The sequence below is a fragment of the Xiphias gladius genome, chromosome 14 (genome assembly GCF_016859285.1).
Source record: "Xiphias gladius isolate SHS-SW01 ecotype Sanya breed wild chromosome 14, ASM1685928v1, whole genome shotgun sequence".
Taxonomy (NCBI): Eukaryota; Metazoa; Chordata; class Actinopteri; order Istiophoriformes; family Xiphiidae; genus Xiphias; species Xiphias gladius.
The window spans coordinates 1,047,047-1,069,890 of NC_053413.1; the positions used below are offsets into that span (position 1 = coordinate 1,047,047).

Below are 22,844 nucleotides of genomic sequence, written 5' to 3' on the forward strand. Positions count from 1 at the left end.
CTTCAAACTGTGTTTGTGTAGTTATTTATTGTCGTGTGTTTTGATTTTGTTTTTCAACTTAGAAAAGAGGAAAGAGATGCAGACTTCCTCAATGTGCTGAGGGACATGGATGATGCAAACCAGGCCATCCAACAGTGAGCACAGGAGCAGTGGGACCAGTATATGCAGCTGCTACTGGAGAGTCAGGCCGAGGCTGAAGCTGGCTTTACCAGACCCCTCCAGAGAGATTTCAGCAGGGGTTAATTCTGTACTTGGCCAGCTTGCCAAGTCGCTGAGACAAAAAGAACTTCTGCCCCACCATTTAAATGAAGATTGTCCCTTCCCCCCGTAATTTTTCTAACTTGTATTTTGCATATTGCCTTGCACATCGTACAGTATTTTGCACTTGTACATTTATATTTTGTTAATTCATAGTGGAACCATATGTCAATAAAAAAAAAAAAAAGTAAAATGAAACTTTCTTGGTATCGAGTACCTAATCATTTCTATAGTGACTTTAGCCATTGCAGAGTCTTCTAGCTTTAAATTTGCCCCTTTATTTCTTGTAAATGTTGTCTTGCATTGCTCATCAAGGGCTGGTCAGATGTTATAAAATATTCAACACTTAAACTATTCCATAAGTTTATACTACTATATGTAACAACACATTTTACATATAGTACACTTTTTATTGATAAAAATAAATGGTGTATCGGTGTAATCTTTTCACAGACAAAAACAAAGTACAATGTATTTGAGCCAGTAGAGACTATTTTATTTCCAATCTATAAACTTCTAAAACTTTTAAAATGTGTTCAGAAACTTCGTTAGACCTGTATGTGCGTCTAGCCCCTCAGCCTCTACAGTGGAGGAAAAAAAAAAAAACATTCCAAAAGAGACCCCTTTCCATTCACAACAGCCTGCAGGATGATCCAATGCCAGCCCATGCGGTTGAGATAATCTTTTTGGCATTCCTCTGTACCAAGAATGGGGATGTACGATCCATCAATTTAATCTATACACTGTGGCTACCCCCATCTGCGCTCAAAATGTCACCATTTATTTTAACTTTTCACTGTTTGGTAGCTGAATAAGTTCCGCCATGAGCATCTTGTCAACTAAGGAGCAGAATCGTGAACACAGTGACACACCATAATAATGCCGACTCTAAATAAATGAGATATGCTCCTGTACTCTGAGTTGGTTACAAGTTTCTACACTGCAATGGCAATTCTTTTTTTGAATGGTTACACAGTAGCGGTAGTTTGTGTCACTTCTCCCCAGTTGTGGTTGCGATCGACAGCAGAAGTACAGAAATGTTTCCTTAGACATCCGAAAATTCTTCATCCATTGCGCCTCGGTTGAAATTGGTACCATGGTTTCCCACCACTCCATTGCTCTATTGTATACCCAAACAGATGGCAAAACACAACACATTCTGTAATACTTGCATATCTTTGACACACACAAAGGTGCGAAACATAAGTCGATATAGTTTACAGAAACATTATTCACAATTGTGAATTACTTGATATTTTAGCGTCTTACTATCCTTGTTCTTTGTGCCCGATGGCGGGAGTACATCTCAGTTATCTCACGATTAATCCGACATAGCTCATAAAATCCTTATGATATGACTGCGGTTGTGTTTTGGTTGTGTATATTTGTCGTCTGTCGGTCTAAAAGTCGGCGTGATGTGCGTCAGGTGAGAATATGTGTATGTATGCAGATAGGAGTTCGACAGGATGAGGGGGTGATTGGCAGACTACACCAGATGCCGCAGCTGATTGGTTCCTTTCAGATGAAAAGGTTCAATATAACAACCCAAGATGGCGCGGCCATGCTACAGGGGGAAATATTCATCTCCCTCCGGTCTTAACCGGCCACGCTATTGTTTGTATATTTATACTTTTGTCATGTTGATGCCTTCTCTGTCCTTATGAGTTGGTAGGGGTTTGCTGCCATTTCTTTTGATCATGTTTTCTCGTGTTTATGTTTCTTAGTTTGGTAAGGTATTGTAATTTGGTTTTTGTTGATTTTTTTTTTTTTTTGGTTAGGTTACCTTTGTCTGCTTTTCTAGAAAGATTGGTTTGTTTGTTATTTTGGTCTTTGTCCACCTTGAAGCAGAATTCTTACTCTCTGAAAATTGGAAAGCCTCTTGTAAATAAAGACAATAGTTATCAACTACCAGTAAGCTTTTTCTGTGGCTACTTGGGACTTGGGGAGGATGGGTTACTCTCATGCTGTGTGGCAGCGAGCCCTAGACGGGACATAACAACGTAATTTAAGTCTAGCATTTCGGGTGTTTTGAATACGCTTTGCTACTAGTGCTCGTCTGTTTTCCAGCATTGACTCAATAATTTACATTTGCATAGCAGTAGATCACGATCAACAGCAGCATGAATGCTGCCTGTCTGTCCCTTTATATGGCGTAATTGTTGTTGTATAGTCTTTTGCATTACCGCCACCTGCTGGACTGGAGTGGATCACCAGTCACACATCTGTGTGGTCAATTCTTCCCAAGTAACTGGGAAATTAAGGGGGTTTTGGTTGTCCGTAATTGTTTCTTCTAATGTTTGGAGTTTTTCTTTTGTAATATATTGATCTGAAATAATTTGATTCATTGGTATGTCTTTGTACACATTTTCAAAATGTGCTCTACAGATGTCACCATTTTGGATGGATAATGCTTTTGGTTGCTTTGTGTTGAAGTTCCACATATCCCAAAAATCTTTTTGGCATTCTCAGTATCTTCAAGTTTCATGTGGTTAGAATTTGTTTTTTTGTTCCTAATTGTACATTTATATTTATTTAAAATTTCATTGTACCTGATCCGTAAGGCTGGGCTGTGTGGTTGGCAGTGCTTTTAATTTGATATTTTTCTCTGGTCTTTTATGATCATCTTGCATTCTTGATCAAACCATTTATCAATGTTTTGCCTTTTATCAGGCGTCTGTTTTCGTTTTATAAAGCCAGCTTTAATAGCTGCCTTATGAAATATCATATTATTATCATGAGTTGCCTTGTTTACACCAGTAAGTAATAAGGATTTAATTTATAATGCTTACTGGGCTCCCTCTTTTGACACTCATTTGAGCTGAGTGTTTAAAGAACACATTTATTTGGTTGTGGTCTGAAAGGGGGGATTGCTGTCTATCAGTGAATGCACTGATAGTGGATGTGTCCATGTCAGTGATTGCATTGTCTACTACACTACATCCAAGAGCTGAGGTGTATGTGAATCTGCCTAAAGAGTCCCCTCTGAACCTACCGTTAACTATGTATAGGCCTAAAGCCTGACCGAGGAACAGTAAATTAACCTGATGTCATTCACCCACAAGGAAACTGCCATGTGTTTTGTCAGTCTCCGGTTTACGATACCCAATCAAAGTGGCAGACAAATTTCCTGAACCCAATGAAAAACAGGTTCAATAGGTATCACAAAGAGATAGAAAACCTTAAAGTAAACATAGTACAAATAACGACTTATGAAATAAAACCACTGAATGTAATACTACAGCCATTGAAAAGTACGAAAAATTTTGTTATTTTCAAAAACATATTGCATTATTTTTTAATATCTGCAATGAATATTAGCACTTCCTCATAAAAAAGGTTCAAGAAAAATCTTTGAAAAATCTACGGTCAAAATACGGTCAAAATATCTTAAAATGTGGGGTTTTCAGCTCCAAAGCTATAATTAGCACTTTACAACTATATTACTTTACAACTCAAATTACAACTCTATTAATACTACACAGAAACAAAATTTGGTTGGAAGAAAGTGAAAAGTAGTGGCGATATGGATTTTTGAAAATGAAAGATTCTTTCTTTGTGTAAAAAAATTTTTTAAAACAATCAGCAACAACTATTTGCATGAATACATGTTGCAAATTATCCCCAGTGTTGAAGGTTGAGTACAAATTTCAACCCAATCCAGTGAAAAATAAACAATAACTGAGGCTTACAAAAGATGGCAGAAATGTTATAATTAGCTCCACATGCCAAACTTCAAAAAATCATAACTAAAATAGTATCTGGAGTAGGACTATAGGGATTTTGCATGATCCCATGAATTTAATAGAGGTTTTTACATTCATTTTTTTCAAGAAAATCCATGACATGCACTGGGAGGCCCTAGGTGAGTTGGTATGGAATGACCCCTATAGTAACGTTACATGGCACTCACATGTTGAGATGACATTACAGCATTACAAGTTTTACTGAGGTAAAACTAATCTCACATATATTGTATTTAATAAAAATTGTCCGTAGCAACCTCTCATTGCACTAGCACCTATCAATGGGTAGGTTATATTAGGCAGCAAGTGAACAGTCAGTTGATGTGTTAGAAGCAGGAAAAATGGGGTCGTATAAGTATCCAAGTGACTATGACAAGGGCCAAATTGTGATGGCAAGACTACTGGGTCAGAGCGTCTCCAAAACGGCAAGTCTTGTGGGGTTTGCCCGGCATGCAGTGGTTAGCGCCTACCAAAAGTGTGTAGCGTTTTGATCAGAATTATTAAGTAAGCACTCATAGGGGCACCACCTACTTTTTGCAGAAAATCGATTACTCAAATTAATTGACAAGTCAAATTCATCAGTCAAATATCAGAATCCATGACTTCCCAATTTAATGGATGTTAGATCTCTACGTCAAAGACACATACACAGATGACTGGGCTCAAAATAAAGAAAATCGATTAACTATTGTCTACTAGCATAGAACCATATAATTGGGGATTCCACTTCAGTACATTGTTCACAAACCTTCAACACAATCAAGTAGCTAACTAACTAAACACAAAGGATTAACAATTTCTAGCATAATCAATAAATTAGTAGATCAATAATAATAATAATCACACAATAAAATAAGAAAACATTGTCTGAAGACTATTTTATTATATGGAAGATACTTAGTTAGACATAGCTACTAGGTGGCAGTACAGTTACATGGTAGCGATTGCTTTAGATCTTGCAACACACATTTCAGCTGTCCTAAGGCCTAGAAACTTGATATGCATCAAACTACCTGTAAACATTTGAAGAATAACATTAACCAAGTTACAGAATAGTTGGACATGTTAGTTTCCATTATTTTAGATATGTGTTCAAAGGATGAAGATGTTTTCAGTTTTCAGTCATGATTGGAATGTGGTGTAGTTATGGCAGGGGTCTGTGTGTGTGTGGGTCTACCATTTGGGACCCCTAAGGAGGTGAAGAGGGAGAGGGGGGAAGATTGTAGAGTCCATGCATGTTATTCCAGTGGGTTCATGATGTAAACAGGAGGTTTCACACATTGCTGGTAATTACAGTACTTTTATTTTACCTTCCTTGTTGAGAAGCGACAATCAGATATTGATCAAAGATGAGTCCAGTTGTGATGGAATGAACTCAGTTCCACTCCGTGGGGTCTCGCTTGTTAAATCCATTTAATCATTTGCTTTGTGTCCTTTTGACCTGAGGGTCAGTCCTACATCTGTCTGACATGGCTTACAGCTGGTCTGTTTTTTGAATACTGCTCGTTTGTTTCTGTTTCCTGTCCGAAGGGTGGTTTGAGTGCAAGAGGGCGGGAAGTGCAAGCCCTATTTTGTCCATAATCTCTGAGTAGGTTAAATTAATGATGTCTCTGGTTTATGTCTGCTACAAGTGGTCCAAGGAAGGACAAATGGTGAACCGGAGGACAGGGTCATGGGCGCTCAAGGCCCACTGATGCGTGTGCGGAGCAAAGGCTGGCGCGTGTGGTCCAATCCCACAGAAGAGCTACTGTAGTACAAATTGCTAAAAACAAGGGCTCCATTACTTACTGCGGTGGCAGGAGGGACAGACTATCAACACACCCCCTGTTTTCCCAGCTTTGAACTCACCAAGTCTAAGGGAGACTTCTAGGTCTAACTTATTTAACGTTTATGAACGTTTACTTCGAGTCAGCTCCAGACTAATTGACACCATGTTAAAGAAGTCGTCAGTGTGGCTGCATTTTGTGAAAATGGATGACAAAAAAGTTGAATGTAAACTCTGCAAACAGCAGTTTGCATATTACAGCTCAACAACCAACATGGCATATCATCTAAAAACCGTAGGCTAACTTATCTGTGTTAGGATGCTCCGTCAACTTTCGTGTTTAATGCTTGAGGCTTTGAGTGTATATTCGTCAATAGTTGCTGTGCTGGGATCATCAGTTGATATAGTTGTATTTTTGGAAATCATATGAATATGGGCAGGGGGACGCTGGTCGGGTCTTAGTCTGTTGTTATCATTTCAGTATGAAATAATTAGGTTAAAATGATTTTAATATGCTGCAAATACTAGCTTTTTATGTTTATTTATAATTCATTTAGGCTAATAAGGCTACCAGGTAGTGTGCACTCCAATTTTGTTAATCTAGAGATAACATGCATTTCTTTTTCTACGCGACCAATCAATTAGTTGAGGAGTTGGTACGATTTGAGTCGACCATGATTTTCTTTGGTTGAATATAGCCCAACTGAAAATCTTGATGCTTGCTATGACAGATAGATGTCAGAACACACAGTGCATCACAGCGGATGGGGCTAAGTAGAAGCAAGCTGGTCAGTGTGCCCATGCTAACCCCTGTCCACTGCCAAAAGCGCCCACAATGGGCATGTGAGTGTCAGAACAGGACAATGGAGCAATGGAAGAAGGTGGCCTGGTCTGATGAATCACGTTTTCTTTTAATGTGGACATCCGGGTGCATGTGTGTTGTTTACCTAGGAAAGTGATGGCAACAGGATGCACTATGGGAAAAAGGCAAGCCGGTGGTAGCAGTGTGATGCTCTGGGCAATGTTTGGCTGGGAAACCTTTTGTCCTGGCATTCATGTGGATGTTACTTGGAAAATGTACCACCTACTTAAACGATCTTGCAGACCAAGTATGTCCAAGGATCAAGTATCGTCATGGAAAACACAATTTTCTAACAAGGGTTGCATGTGGTGGTGGTGTATCGTGATCAGTACAGCGCACCGGTAAACGTATAGCCAAAACTGCACAAGAGGAAGAAAAGAGGTGCAATTTCCTCCAAACTAAGAGCGTCTGTTTTTTTCCTATAGCAGGAATGTGTCAGGCGGTGATGGCCTGATACTTCCTGGCTGTTCAAACAGGTGAATATTGCCAAGCATGTCCAATTTCTTAAATGGGTTTCCTAAATTAACGTTCGATTCAATGAGTGTAATGTTTTGAGCTTTGCAGATATGGCTAGTATCATCAGCAATTCCCGCCCCATAAGTTCAGGGCTGAATTTCATTCCCAGTCCCACCCCGACCTCATCTGATTATTACTGGCAGTTAAAAAAGTAATAATTCTGGTTTCTGATGAGATGCATTAAATTTGTCAGGTCTGAAAGTAGTGCACAACCACAAGAAGTGGAAGGTAACGTTGATGGAGAGGATCAGAGTCGGAGTGCATGATTGGACGAGGAGTCAAGGTGAGGGTATTCAGTTGCCAAGTCATTGGGAATGTATTAACATAAATCCAACGTTTATGTGATTTTAATGTCACTTTTTATTCATCTTCCCTAAAGATATTTTAAACTTCAAATCATCCTGAGACCTGAAATAATTAAAGTTTGTGTATTTCAGATGTTATTAGATAACAACAGAGTCATTTTTTTCCTTCAAAAACGTAGTCCTTTGTTGTGGACATTGGGGCATAGTTTGTCTTTCCTCACTGTAAAATAATCAGACAGAATTTTGTAAGAATGACAAAGGCATAAACTAAATACAATAAAATTTATTCTCATTCAGCCTAATATCACCTGGAAAAATATTCAACTTGTACAGATTTAAAAAATTCTAGAGACACTTAAAGTGAATTTGAGGAATAAATGTGACACAAAGGGAGCAAAGGTTTGTTTTGGGGCTGAAAGAAAATATTATTTTGAAAGATATTGATCTGTTGATTATTCTTTCAATTAATAATTTCATTTAGTCTTTAAAATGCCTTGAAATTGTGAAAAAATGCATGAGGTGACATCTCCTAAATCATTACTTTTTATTATTGTCCTTTTGGAAATTCCTTGGGATTCATGATAAGGATGGTACCTGCTCAGCTTGAATTTGAGCCTGGAAAAGCTCCTGCAGGATAATGTGCCCTGCCACACTGCAAAATTGTTAAAAATTGTTTGAGGAATGTGACAAAGAGTTCAAGTTGTTGACTTGGCCTCCAAATTCCTCAGATCTCAATCTGGTAGAGCATCTGTGGGATGTGCTGGAAAGTCCAATCCATGGAGGCCCCACCTCGCAATTTAAGGGACTTAAAGGACCTGCTGCTAACGTCTTGATGCCTGATACCAAAAGGACTCCTTCAAGGGTCATGTAGAGTCCATGCCTTGACAGGTCAGAGCTGTTTTCGTGGCACGAGGGGGACCTACACAATATTACACAGGTGGCTTTTATGTTGTGGCTGATCGGTGTATGTACATTGCTTGAGTAAATGCACTGTGTTACTTTCCAACCCGGCTGTTAAGTGGGTCTGCAGCACTGAAATGAGCAGGGGGAAAATGTGAAATGACTTTCCACAGCAGAAATTTTGAAGTGTCACACACAGGTGTAACTAACAACATTTTTAACTGCTGCATTGCAGTAATTGCTTGAAGTCAGCCATCATTTATTATTTGTTCCAACTCTTCCTTTGCTGCTATGAGAAGTCAAAATGTCTGCTTTGCAAAATGCCTGTAACTCTGATTTATTTTAACAAATGCTTTGATGTTGGCATATCAAGATTCAGGTTAGTGAAATTTATACGGGAAGTAACATGACATGTAAACTACAATGCAATGTTTTCAGCTTCCAAAGAAGAGCAATATAGAAAATCGTTGTACCACTACCATAAAATAAAAGTTAAAAAAGTCAACTACTCTCTGTTTGCAGCTTCTCGAGTGTAAGATGTGCTGCATATCTGTTTCATATCATTATAAAACAATGTCTTTGAGTTTTGGACTGTGGGTCAGACAAATTAAAACATCTGAAGATGTTGCCTTGGATTCTTGGGAATTGCAACAAGCATTTTAACAATATTTTAACCAGACTAAAAAATAAATACATTACAGAGTTCTCCCTAGGTTTTCAGTGGGTTAAAGGTGCTGTCTGGGTTCCGGGGGGTGATGATGGTTTGTGGTTTGAATATACGAAGAAAATTTTAGGTTATTTTAAATTTTTTCCACATTGTTTTCAAACATTATTTTTACCATATTTGTGAAAGAAAACTGGCAACACTTACTGAACTTATAGGCAAAAGTCTATTAATTTCATCAAATAACATGTTTGAGAATACAATGAAAATATATGTGTATTACCTTAACTTGTACATCTGACCAGTCACAAGAGGAGCAGCAAAACATGTCAGGTGTAAAATTTGGAGAAGGTAGCGGAGAAACTTATCATGTTCCGATCAGAGCAAAGTGAAATACATGACATGACAATTAAACTACATCATTAATATTCATTTGTGGAGTAAAACTGGACATGTCCTCAGAGTTACTGGTTGGTCTTTGTGTTTATTTCAGTTGCTAGCAAAACTAGCCTGTAACCTAACGTTTTTTCTTTAATCTGGAAAAATGCTTTGACCACCGGTTTTCATTTGAAAAGACATGTCTGAACACAGCCTAACTTTGTTTAGCAACCAAGCCAAGATACTAATATTAGTTCAGTTGAGGTATCTTTATCTAACATCAATTAACTAGCTTCACTGGCTAATGTAACTTAATTCAGTACATGAATGTCTACGTAAGTTAGCTAGGATAACAATTTCTTTAGTTGTAAAATAGGCTACATTAGTTGTATTTTTTCTGTCTGTTGTCACTATTGCTATCATCCACAAGAATTACTCCCAAACAAAAAAATGTTAATGCTTCATTTATTCTTTTTTGAGGCTTACTGTATCAATGGCTTGCAACTTGCTTATGTGTGTTGATTGGTTGTATCTGCCATCCCAAGTTGACAGTACAGAGAAATATACAATCAGCTGTTTGATTAGCTTGGCAATGATCATCTGTTACACTCTAATCACACAAAAGTTCATCCAGACACTGATTGTTGATTGGCAGGTCTTTCCTGTTGCCAGCTTACCTTTCCGTTTGAGATCAAGCCACCTCTGTGTTTTTTTTTTTTTTTTTAAATGGTCAGCCTATAGAGCTCTGTTATTTTTACATTAATTCTGATATGTTGCCTAAGTGCCTTTTTACACTCATTGGGCTTTAGGTGCTCTGAAAAAACATTCCTCTCTATGGTAGAGAAAACCCTGTAAAGGCAGGTGTGTGTGGATCCAAGTGCACGAGAGAGAGAGTCAGGCAGAAGTGCAATGTCCAAAATCCAAATCTTTAATCCGAGAGAGACGTAGCGGAGGTCAAAATACCAGGAGTCAGTTAAACCAGGCAACAAGGCAGATCAGGAACAGGCAGAATCGAGGGTCACAAAAATACCGGAAAAACAGATCATACACAGGGAATCAAATCGGGACTAAATGCGAGAGAGCTTGAACATAAGGGTAACAAAGGCAATCTGGCAAGGTATGAGAAAGGAGGCGGGGTTTAAATACACAGGAAACAAGACACAGGTGAAAGACATTAAGGTGGAGACAGTAATCAAAACAGGCGGGAAAAACCAGGAAGTAAAACAAACAGTAACACAACAGAACCAAGACTTCAAAATAAAACAGGAAATGAATACAGATCCTGACACTGCATGAATCAAAAAAAAAGAATGCTAAGAAAACTATTCATTAAAATATATTCACCACCACTTTGATCCATAACTAAGCAACTTTTGGATGACATTTGGTCCACACATTCATGTCCCCTCAGGATGAAGGTGATTCTTTTACTTTTCCTCTGGTGCCATCATCGGGTCAAAATTACTATCATAACCCTGCAACATCAGTTGTACTTTGTGTTTAGTGCCAGTTAACATATGTTAGCATGCTAACACCCTTAACTAAGGTTTTTATCATGGTAAACATAACACCTGCTGAACATCAGCAAATTAGCGTTATTATTGTGAGCATGTTAGCATGCTGATGTTGGCTCAGAGTCCCGCTGTGCTAAGTACAGCCCCAGAGAACTTGTGGTCTGTCTATATTCTTACTGTAGATTCATGGTTGTATGGTTTGGTTTATTATCCCAAGTAATTACATGCAAATGTCAAGCAGTCACTGACACTGTGTGTGGATGTATGTATGTATGTGTGTGTGTGTGTGCGTGTAGAATGCCGTCTCTGTCGGAGCAGCTGCAGGAGGAGCGGAGTCGGGCTGAAGTGGGTCTGTACTCTGGGGGCAGGGTGGTGGAGGTGCGGGCTGGGGTGATGGCTATGGCTAACCTGCCTTTACCGCCCTGCTCCAAATACCGCCACATTGCTGCAGAGACCATGGTCATAGAAAACAGCTTTGGCAGCAACAGAAAGGAGGTGAGAGAAATCTGGAAACCTGGAAATACATATATAATATACATGCAAACAGAGACCAAGGTTAGTTAAATCAGGATTGCAGATTACATTTGGATAGTGCTGGCAAATTTTCCAGGTAAAAATAAAATAAAATAAATAGGGGTTGTGTTATGTTTGAAGTGCCATCACTGACAGCAACATACAGTGGCATGAAAGAAAGTTAATTCTTTGGAATTACCTGCATTTATTTGTCTTAAAATATGGTCAGATTTGCATCTAAGTTACATTTATGAACAAACACAACCTATTTTAACTAATAACCAACATCATTTGGTTGTTCTTGGCCATATTGGAAACACCTTTCAACATTCACAGTGTGGATTCTAAAAAGTATGTGAACTCCTCGGCTAGTAACATTAACAAAAACTAATTGGTTGGGAGTTAGTAAAACTGGAGTTCAGTCGATGAAACAAGATTTGAGGTGTGGGTTAGAGCTACTTTCACTTATCAAAAACACACATTTGAGTTTGTTATTCACAATAAGAATCTGCTGATATGAACCATGCATCACAAAAAACTCAGAAGACTTACCATCAAGAATTGTTGATATGCATAAAGCTGGAAAGGGTAAAAAACTAATCTCAAAGAGTTTAGGTCTGTGGCTACTCTCCCTAGAGGTGGGGGCCCAGCTAAGATGACTCCAAAGGAACAACGCAGAATGATCATTGAGGTGAGCTGGTTAACATCTCTGTTAATGAGTCTACCATACACAGATCATGGTGCATGGAGCATAATGTCAATATCAGGACACCACGGGAGAAAGACCCTGCTTTCCAAAAAAAAATCATTCAATGTGCACCTGAAGTTTGCCAAAGAGCACCACAATGTTACTGGGAAAATGTTTTGTGGAATGATGAAACTATGATTAAATTGTTTGGGAAGAACATGCAACACTATGTATGGTGCAAAAAGGGCACTCCATACAATCATGAAAACATCATCCTGTCCATCAGCAGTGAAGTACAGTGGAGAGAGCATCATGATTTGGGGCTGCTTTACTGTCTCTGGGAATGGACAGCTCACCATCACCAGGAAAATAAAAAATGAGTTCCCAAGTTTGTCCAGGTATCTTATAGGATAATGTCAGTGTGGCTGTCAGCCAGCTGAAGCTCAGTAGAAGATGGGTGATGTGGCAGGACAATTAACCTAAACATCGAGGTAAATCTACTACACAGTGACTTCAAACAAAGGAAATCCAACTTTTGGAGTGGCCCAGTCAGAGCCCAGACCTTTCCCAATAGAGATACTGTGGAATGACCTCAGAGAGCCATTTGCACCAGACATTCTAAGAATATGGCTGAGCTGAAGCAGTTCTGTATGAAGAATGGTCAAAAATTCCTACTGAATGTTGTGCAGGTCAAATCCACAGCTACTGGAAGAACTTGTTTTAGGTTATTGCTGCCGGAGGAGTTACTTTTTCCACCAGAACTGAGAATGTTTAATGGGTGGGTTCCATAAAGATTATAATTGTTTATGTAATATTAGCTTAATCACATGGTGTTTGTCTCTACTTGCGACTTGGATGAAGATCAAATCACGTTTGATGACCAACTGATGCAGAAAACCAGGTAATTCCAAAGGGTTCACAAACTTTTTCTTGCCACTGTAGCTCGGTTTGTTGCCTGTTGACAACTGTTGTGTTAAGAGTTTATCTCTGTTACAGCTCTGCCACTAGTCCTGAAAAACATGATAAAAAAGGGTATGTCATGAAGGAGGGTAAGAAAAGTGAGACTTGTCAATTAAAGTGTGCTTTTACTGATAATGAATTTGTACTCTGTCAGGTTCACAAAACTAAACTGCAAGTCAACTAAAATTTTTGTACTGTTTCCAATTGGCATGTGGTGGGAAATCTGTGACCCCCAGCTGTAGAGTCTCCTAAATTAGTGCGTTAAGTGTTTCTTTTGGTAGTGGAAAAACCGCAAATTTAGTTTTTTTCAAAACAAAACAACTTCATCTGTTTTCAGAACTATAGAACTGTTTATTTCAATGTACAAAAAACTGCATGCCTGTAGCCATGCACAGCAAGCCAAAGGATCCTGAGGCTATTGGGAAAATGATCAGTAGAGATGTTTAGGAAGAAATTGGCTTTCAATTTGGGCTCAAACAATCCACAAACCACTCAACTGGTTGAGGAGAGACAGACAGACTCTTATCTTAAATACTGCAGAGAATGGGGTCATACAAGTTAAATATCTTTCTGTTTTCTGATCTTTACTCCTAACTGTTATGGAAACTGTTTTGGTCAAGTCATAGCACACAAGATTTATGCATGGCAACAAAATGAAACATTATGCAGGTGCAACGTACAATGACATACTCAAACACCAATCTTTCTCAAAAGTTTAATTTTGTTTAGAAAGAAAACACATTATCTTACCTCAGTGGTCCAGTTCTGGGATTAATAATCTATGAGCACCACCCAAGCTTTGTCAACTGCATTTTACTCCCTCTATGTGCTCTTTCAGTAATAAGAAGTAAAAAAGTAAAAAAAACCTTCACTTTACTAACAAACGTATATAGATATACACTAACACTGTCCTGATGTCCGGATTGTCCTGATGTCAAGTTATGTTGACTGAAATGATTATTATGAAATAAATGTGATAATTTGTTTCTCAAATACTGAATAACCTTTGGGGGTGACTGTACAAAGAAGGGAGGGAGAATATTGGTAAAAAGGAAGGCAGGAGAGGGTTATGAATTGATTTGAAAATATTACTACTATTATTATTTTATTTATGTATTTTTTCGTTAAAAAAAAAGGTAACTAAAGTTTGTGTAGTTGTAGGCTACATAAATGTAGACAAGACAATCCACAACGACTGTCAAGGTGTTAACGATCCCACAAGAGGTTAAATCCCTGGGACTGGCCAGTAGTCAGTTAGAACTGAAGAAGCCTCTCAGATAAGAGCTGAAACATCTTCAAGAACCTCAAGCAAGTCCAGTTGCCTTCTTATAGCACTTAGAAAGTTTCTTCTAAGGAATACCTGCAGAGATCAGTTTGATTAAGCCACCTAAAACCTGATTCTGACCAGACTCAGCTGACAGCAAATTTGGCCATGTGGTCTAGCCTGTCTATTGTCAATAAACAGATGTAAGTCTAGCTTACTGGCACTTTATGAAACAAAGCATAACAGCACACAGTTAAACTAGATATGATTAGATAAGATTATAAATATCAGAAATACATATATTTTAGGATTTACTGAATGGAAGCACAGGAAAATTGGACCCAAATGCAGTGACCATGACCCAGACTTCCTTCTAGGGGCTCCGACCCCCAGATATCTGTAGGAGAATTGCCAGGCGAATCCCAAAGAAAGGGGACTGCTCAAGGTCTTCCAGATGTTCCTAAATAAGAACTGATCAAGCCCAGCAGTGCGGCCTGAAGGCCAGGCAGACAGGCAGAGGCAGGGACAAAGGCAGGACTGCTCTGCTGGGCTTTAGGTTCAGCAGGAGCTTGACGGCAAAGAAGGGATTTCTCTGGAGGTCGAGTAGGAGGCCAACGGCGAAGGCGGGCTCTCTCTGGATGTAGAGCAGGAGGGTGATGACGAAGGCAAGTCCCCTCTGGAGGCAGAGCAGGGGCACGTTCAATCTGAAAATGGTGTGCACCATTTTGCAATGTTTTCTGGGTTAAATAACATGTTTCCTCGAAACAGTGTGAAACAGTGTGCAATGGGCTTTGAGGTACGTTTACTCTTGGTTAGTGGGTGTGTCAGAGGTAGTACCCAATCAGGAGCGACGTATATAAACCCTGCCGTATAAAAGTGCAGTGTGCATGCCTGACACAACAGGATGTTTAACGCACCATCAACGTTTTGCTACGTTTTTTCAAGGCTGAAAATGCCCCTGGATACTCGGGTCCAGAGTAGGTGACCAGTGACAGGGGGGCTGAACAGGCCAAAAGGCAAAGCTGGGAACCAGACACAATGGAGGCTGGCAGCTAGAACATCAGGCAGGCAGCCTGATGATCTGGCAGGAGTAGGCTTGACATTGGCAGGTGAGATGATGACTGACTGATGGTCTGGGTGGTTTGGCAGTGTGTCAGCAGGGACTGCCGACTTGAGAACAGGAACTAGTGTTGGCCAGGCCACCGACAGGAGGTCCGGAGCTGGTGACCCCCGACTCAGGAATAGATGGCCAGGGCCCCCGATGCAGAAACAGATGGGTTGTCTAATAGGACAATTTATGCAGGAACAAGCAAGATGTCGGGCCAGGACCCCCAACCCTAGACCATGTATAAAGAAAAGGACGTAGACTCCGGGTCTGAAAAGTGAAGCCTATGCTAAAGTGCATTAACTTGCAATACCACTGACGGCCACTCGGGGCTGGTTCCAAAATACCAATAGACTTCCATTCAAAAAGCGTTAACTTCTCTCATGAAATACTAAGTCACTAAATTTGTTCCACAAGTCATTATGGTGTCATTAGCTTAATTCACTGCTTCTGATCAGTGTTCTGGTGGTCCCTCTGAAAATAATTACATAATTAATTAGCCATTCGGCCCTAATGAGGGGTATGTTTGGAGACGTGCCTGATTTGATTGACATTCCTGGTCTGGAGTCAGTCTGGAGTGATTGACAGACAATCCGTGTGGACGATGCCAGTTGCGTGCAGTGTTTAGATTCAATATTGTTGTAATTACTGTTATTTCTCATTATTTGTCGATGGAGTAGGCAATTTCCACAGACTGTTATGCTGTTCGATAGCTTGTTTTAATAAGTTTTACTGTAAGTAGTAGTAGTAGTTTCACTGTAATTATGGCGTGTTCTTTGGTTAGGTGTACTAACAGACCCTCCAAGAATTCTGGTATCCAGGTTTTTGGGTAAGTAAATGTTTATTTTCCTAATTTAATGCACTTAAAATTAAGTTAGTATGTTTCTTTCCTAGGTGTTTTGACCAGTGGAGGGGAGACAATTAGGATCCCAATTACTATCACAATTAATGTTAAGCATGGATGCACCTTGCAAATTAACATAGCTAGCTAGCTGATGATGGAAGCTGAGGAAGAGACGAGACGAGAGTAAATGAGGATGCTAAATAAGTGAATGGGATAAACCATTACTTACACAAATCATAGACAATGATTTGTGATAGGACACATAAGGAAAGCACAAACTCTAATATCTTTCTTTTGATCCTTTGTTGTCAGTGTTCACAGACAGCAATATTTAATAAACATTTTTATTATTTATGTTGTTGGTTAAAAGGTAACATAGAAATAACCTTGTAATTAATAACAAATTCTGGCAAAACCTCCGTCAATTTTCTTGTATGATTATAATGCTGTGCATGTTGCTATTGTTAAAATTCATACCCGATATGCACCATAAAAACCATTAACAAGATTAAGGCAAGACCTTAATAAATACCTTTATTACACATTAAAACCTGCATTAATTTCAACAATTGTATTCATCATCAGTACCAGAGATGGTGTATAAAATGCAATAAATAGATGAAATAACTACTTTTTCGCAAGGTACACGTGAACTTAACTGTCACAAGACAAGTTTGCATAATAAAGATGTAGTTGAATCTCCAGTGCAACACAATTTTTAGAAAAGGCATAAGTTACAGTAGAAATGGTCATCAGAAACTGCTAATTCAAAGTAGTTCATATATAGCTTACAGCACTTGGTGCAGCAGTCTGTGCACTATGAGTAAAGTCCAAAGCCTGGGTAAAGGAATAAAAGCTGCCTTTAGAATTAAAGTAAGCATAGTGCAACAGTCCGTGGGTTGGCTGTAATGCGCAGTTGAAACTATTGCATTAGTCCATAAGTAATGGAGGTAAGGTGCAAAAAGTACAGGAACCATTATTCATTATGAGTCCTGGTGTGTGAGAAAGTTTATATGCGGCAGGCTCACAGCATGGGGGAAGAAGCTGTTCTGAATTCTATTCATGTTAATTTCTTGGATTAATGAGGTCCCTATGAAAGGGACAAAAAAACACAACTTTGTAGAGTATTTGTATGTAAATTTGCCCCAATAACAACCTCTCTCTAAATAAGTGATGCTTTTGGAACAGTACACTGATATTAACTTTAATAACTGAGAACTACAAAGTCTAATGTTTAAAGATGTTTAGTTTGTTACAGCAGAGAGTGTCAAAGATCATGGGGTGGTAAGACTGGGTTGTTAAGGGAATAGGAGGGGGTGTAGGGAACGAGGAACAGCATAGGTGCCAAGACTGAACAGTGTAATGGCCACAAGTGTTGAATTAAGAAAAACAATATACAGTATTAGCAAAAATAATCATATAAAAAGGCATGACACTGGGATATGTGCAGGGCTTAAAAAAAAAAAAAATTAATTAATACTCAACTTAAGCAATGAACAGACTCACATGAACATTTCACCGTTGCTGAAGTTGGGCTTTAATGGACTCAACAAAACTGCTATATCATTTCCCCTAGTAATGAAATTAACTCCAACCTGCAAAAAAAGCCCAGGAGTGTCAAACCTTATGTGAGGGTGATGTACAAAGCTGCCAGTTGAACAAAAAACACACAGTATGTAGCCATAAGACTGTTCACAAACCTGCGAGCTGAGCCTTGTCAGTCTTGCCCAGATTGGTATCAGCCTTCCACCTGCATCTCTGGGTGATGCCAGAAAAAATGATCTTCATGTCTTGATACCGCAGGTGAAGGCTTAGACATCCCCAAGATCATTCCCACCACAGTGGAGGAGGAAGATACATGGTACTGTTCTTCCTTGTAGAGAGTGTTTGAAGAAAGGGAGAAGGCTCTTCCACCTCAGACCACCCCAGCCGAACCAATAGAGATACCATCAACACCAAGGTTGTTCCCTATGGTGTCTGTAGCTCTCTAGGCCCCTCGCCGGATGTAGCTGTCCCCAATTATCCAGACTTTAACTGGATGGAAAAATAATTTTAATAGTGAGAAAGGTATTATATTGTAGGCAACAGAAACAGCACTAATAGTTGATGAGCTCCACGTAGTAATCTGAAAATACATTATGCCCTCGGCTTACTGAGGGGCAGTCTGCTGTACTGCTTTACATTAAACAGCAGTAGAAAAACATACTCACTTCAGTGGAGTTGTGTGGGTGCACATGTCATGATCAATCCCAGCACTCAGTAATGTTATTTATTCTGAAAGAGAGAAAGAAATCATTCCAATAGATGTTTTGATTCCTTTCATCAACACTTAACCAAAGACTATTAACATTTCTCACACATAATGTTGAAGTTAAGTTAGTTAAATGAGCTCATTTCCATCTGCTGATTCTTGAACAAACAGCACATCAAGACGCCAACAGTTAACTGTAATAACATTATCGTTTTGTAACTGTAACTTGAGGACAATGACCACCTTTCTGTCACTTAACACTCAGGTAACGTGACCTTAGTTTTTCAGAACCAATTTTAAATTAATTATGTTTTATCAATTAAAAAATGTTTTATACAGTTTTTTTTACAAGTGGTTACACCCACTTACCTTACGCTATGTGTAGGCTAACTGTGTGTTAGCTTAAGCTAAATAATTGTAAGCTAAGTTAGGTGGTCAGCAGCAACAACATTACAAGGTTACTCCTCATATGTAATATTTGCCAAATGCAGACATGTATGCAATTAGATACTAAGATTATAAATATAAATATAAGTTTACCTTGAATTATGGAAGCTTACTTTGTTTGCAACTTAGCATGGCGCAGCTGAGAGCCTGGTGCAGTCAGGTTGCTGGTATAGGTGGCCATGCATTTTGTCCACAGGTTCTCAGTCAGTTCCACCCATCGTTCCTCCCCAGCTTCTACCTTTCGTCCAAATATGGTTACTTCTGGCTCCAAAAAACCAAGATGGAGTCAGCCAAAATACCAGACTTGAGGCTTTAAAACGGCAGGCGGGATGTCAGCTGGGAGCCCCGACGTGGAAACAGGCCAAAGGTTAACCGACTGGCAGGCAGTCTGCCAGCAGACTGGAAGATGGGCTGATAGCCAAATCAAATCATTAAGATCATCACTGAAAGTGTCTGCTCGGTCCATATCTGCTCAGATCGTACTGTCAGGATTTGCTAAACAGCAGCACAGGAAAGGTGGACACAAATGCAGACACATGAAAACAGGCTTGTGCAGTGATTATATTTTAATGAAGAAATCAAGGCTTACAGGCAGATGGCTGGATAACCAGTCAGTTGAGTTGAAAGGCAGGCAGGCGAGCAAGCAAGCAAGCAAACAGGAACAGACAACAGGATTCTTCAAATGAAAACAAACAAAAGAGAACACTATCAGGGACACAAGCAGACAATCTGACTGGAGACAAAGCTGATGTAAACACTGGCTGAGGTAATGAGGGAACTGGGGTCAGGTTTTACAGTGGGGAAGGAAGTCCAGGTGATTACAAATAGAAACAGGTGACCAAGTGGAACAGGGAAAAGGTCTGGGGACATCTTGTGGATGAAAAGAGATTGGCAGGTCCAACGGGGAGAACAAGGAGATAAGGGAAAATGAGCAGTGGTAGGAGACAGGGGCTGAGACAAACTGAGGAGCAGATCGTGACAATATTCTACATTACACATATTTGAAAAATAAATTATCACATTTAAAGAAATAGTTTGACAATCTTGGAAATGTGTTTATTTTCCGAGAATCGGATAAGAAGATAGAAGAAGAATAGGTGGAAGAAAACAGTAAAATTATCCTTTTAGATTTCAATGTGAACAGTGCTGTGATAGATCTGCCTTCTATTCAGACTAATACTCTACAGAGCCAAAAAACTGTGGTGTGGGTGGAAGGGAGTTTGCATGTTTCTATATCAGATTGAACTATTTTACTTGGCTAAATGTACTGTTCTCTCTGCTTCTTCAGACCCTTGCATCTCTCCAGCGCTTGTCAACAGCACTGAACATCCTGGAAAAGTATGGCTGTAACTTGACAAATCCCAACAGACCGAAGTTCTGGAGGACTGTGAAACACAACAACCCAGTGTTCCGGGCCACTGTTGATGCTGTTCAGGTAATAAAAAATGTATTAGAGTACAGTAGAGCATTACAAATGCCTCTGTAAAACTAGAGATTTTTGTGTAAATAATCCATGGAACCGATGACTGAGTAGATCATTACGTACAAGCCCCCATTTGTAATGGGGGCTTGTTTGGCATGTTTTTACACAATTTACCTGTATTCCTAAATTTAGAATGTAGACTGCCTGACTGTAAGAACGTAGAGACTACCTCCATATGTTACTATTTATGATCACCACTGTGATACTGTATATCTTTCTGTGGTTTTAGTAAATGAAAGTAGTCAGGTAGTATATATATGAGCGTTTTCATTTTTCTGAGTGAGGCTTCCGTTTGGCACAGAACTGTCATTGTTAATGTGTTGAGAAGCCCCGAATATGTTATCTTAAGTTATATGGGAGAACAGCCCTGTGACTTTGATTGCTGATAATCCTGTCCCATCCTGAACCTGTGTTGATCTTGTCCTGATCTTGTCCTGAAAATGTCTTTATCCTGTCCCAAAACTGCTAAGTTTTCTCTCAGTCCTGTCCCTTTCACTCTCAATCCCAAGGAATGATTTCCAATGTAGATACAGAACTTCTATGTAAAGAACCTGGGAAGGTCTCATTTCATACCGAAGTGTATGAAAGTTCACAGTATATATATTTAGTTCACAATATACCCTGTTTGTTCTTTCCACTCCAGGGAGGACGAGCAGTGCTCTGTCTCTATGGTTACTCCAATCAGCAGCCAGATGGGCTCAGCTTCCCTGATGATGTCACAGATCCTGATGTGGGCCAAGTTGCTGCAGTAACACTAGAAGTGATGAGTCTGAGGATGGAACTAGAAATGCTTATCAAGGTGTGTGTGTGTGTGTGTGTGTGTGTGTGTGTGTGTGTGTGTGTGTGTGTGTGTGTGTTTGTTTGTTTGTTTGTTTGTTTGTGTTTGTGTGTGTTTGTGTGTGTTGGGGGGGTCAAATTTTGTGGACTCTTCTTCTTTATGGGGACAAAAAGCAAGCCTCCATAATGTATCATTAAATCATAATCATTCAATTTTAGGTCGAAACATGTTTTAAGGTTAGGGTTAGGGTTATTCAAGTACTTGTTACAGTTAAGGTTAGTGTAAGTATGTGTAATGTCCCCGGAAGTCACGGAGAGACAACTCTGTGTGTGTGTGTGTGTGTGTGTGTGTGTGTGTGTGTGTGTGTGTGTGTGTGTGTGTGTGTGTGTGTGTGTGTGTGTGTGTGTGTGTGTGTGTGTGTGTGTGTGTGTAATTTCTGCATGTCTAACAGCTAGTTACTCTTCATTGATTTCCTTGGGGAAATGAATGGCATACATGGTCCTAATAATTGAGCATTTCTTTTTGTTCCTGCATAGTTCTTACTGTATCAGACTTTCCCCAGTTTGCTGAAGAGCCAAATAAGGCTTTAAATCATTATATCTTATGTAATATGTAGACCTCTCAAAGTGGAGACAGACCGATGTACAGTATATGTCCATTGTGTTCTATATTCTTGTTGACAAGTGTGAACACTTGTGACTCCAGAATACCACATCCGCACTGAATACAGTCGTAGGTATGATTGACATGCTCCAGCAGTTGACTAAAACGGCTTTTTTTTTTCTCAGGAAGTAGAGGATGTACAGTCGAGACCAGAGGTGTTTGGACAGTTTCATATTTTTTGTTCTTCAGGTTCTGAGCTTCAGCACATTCAATTTGAAATAAAATAATGGATATTACATTAAACTGCCAAGTGTCAGCTTTAATTTGGGTAGGTTTACATAAATATACAGTTCTGGAAAAAAGGGGCAGGGCTCTATTCATGTAAAGCTAGAAAATAGCCCTTCATCAATGAGAAGCAAAGAAGAGCCAGGCTGAGGTTTGCAAAGGACCGTAAGGATTGGACCATAGAGGACTGAGTAAGGTCATCATCTCTGATGAGTCCAGTTTTCAGCTTTGCCCAACACCTGGTCATCTAATGGTTCACAAAAACACACAAAAAGAAACCTGTAGTGTTCTAGAGGTCTATGGACTGTTGAAACAAAAACCAACCTCTGTCAAAATGATGGAGAAAAAAGGAAAACCTCATGACCCAAAGCCACCGCCTCCTCTGTCAAACATGGCTGCCAATTGAACTGGCCTACTGGCATTCATTGATGATTTCAATGCAGACAGAAGCAACAGGATGAATGCAGAGGTATACAGGAGCATTCTGTGCTCAGATTCAGTCAAATGCGTCAAAACTCATTGGGCAACATTTCATCATTCATTTCATCAGTCAGTGACTCCAAAGGATTTACCACAAAATATTAAATATACTGACTTTGTTTGACTTCATGTGCATCTGTCCAGTTACTTTGGAACCCCTAAACTTTGGGCAGTATGTGTTAAAAGGGCTATATGTCCCATGCAGGTCTTTCCATATTGATGTAAACCTACTCAAATT

The 22,844-nt window shown here is 39.4% G+C and overlaps 1 protein-coding gene across 7 annotated transcripts in view; it reads left to right on the plus strand.

The window, feature by feature from the left end:
• The window catches only part of LOC120799354 (E3 ubiquitin-protein ligase RNF31), a 68,508-nt gene that overhangs the window by 1,719 nt on the left and 43,945 nt on the right, over positions 1–22,844 (plus strand). For 3 of the 7 annotated variants that reach the window (XR_005708818.1, XM_040144465.1, XM_040144466.1), the window contains exons 2-4: positions 11,202–11,400; positions 20,266–20,412; positions 21,104–21,259. Coding sequence is in view for 3 of the 7 variants with exons in the window: in XM_040144465.1 (XP_040000399.1) it covers positions 11,203–11,400; positions 20,266–20,412; positions 21,104–21,259 (501 nt within the window). In the remaining 4 variants the exon portion in view is untranslated. Of the gene's footprint in view, positions 1–62; positions 415–11,201; positions 11,401–20,265; positions 20,413–21,103; positions 21,260–22,844 lie in introns of those variants that run through there. The other 4 variants (XR_005708820.1, XR_005708819.1, XR_005708821.1 and 1 more) reach the window with 2 other exon arrangements.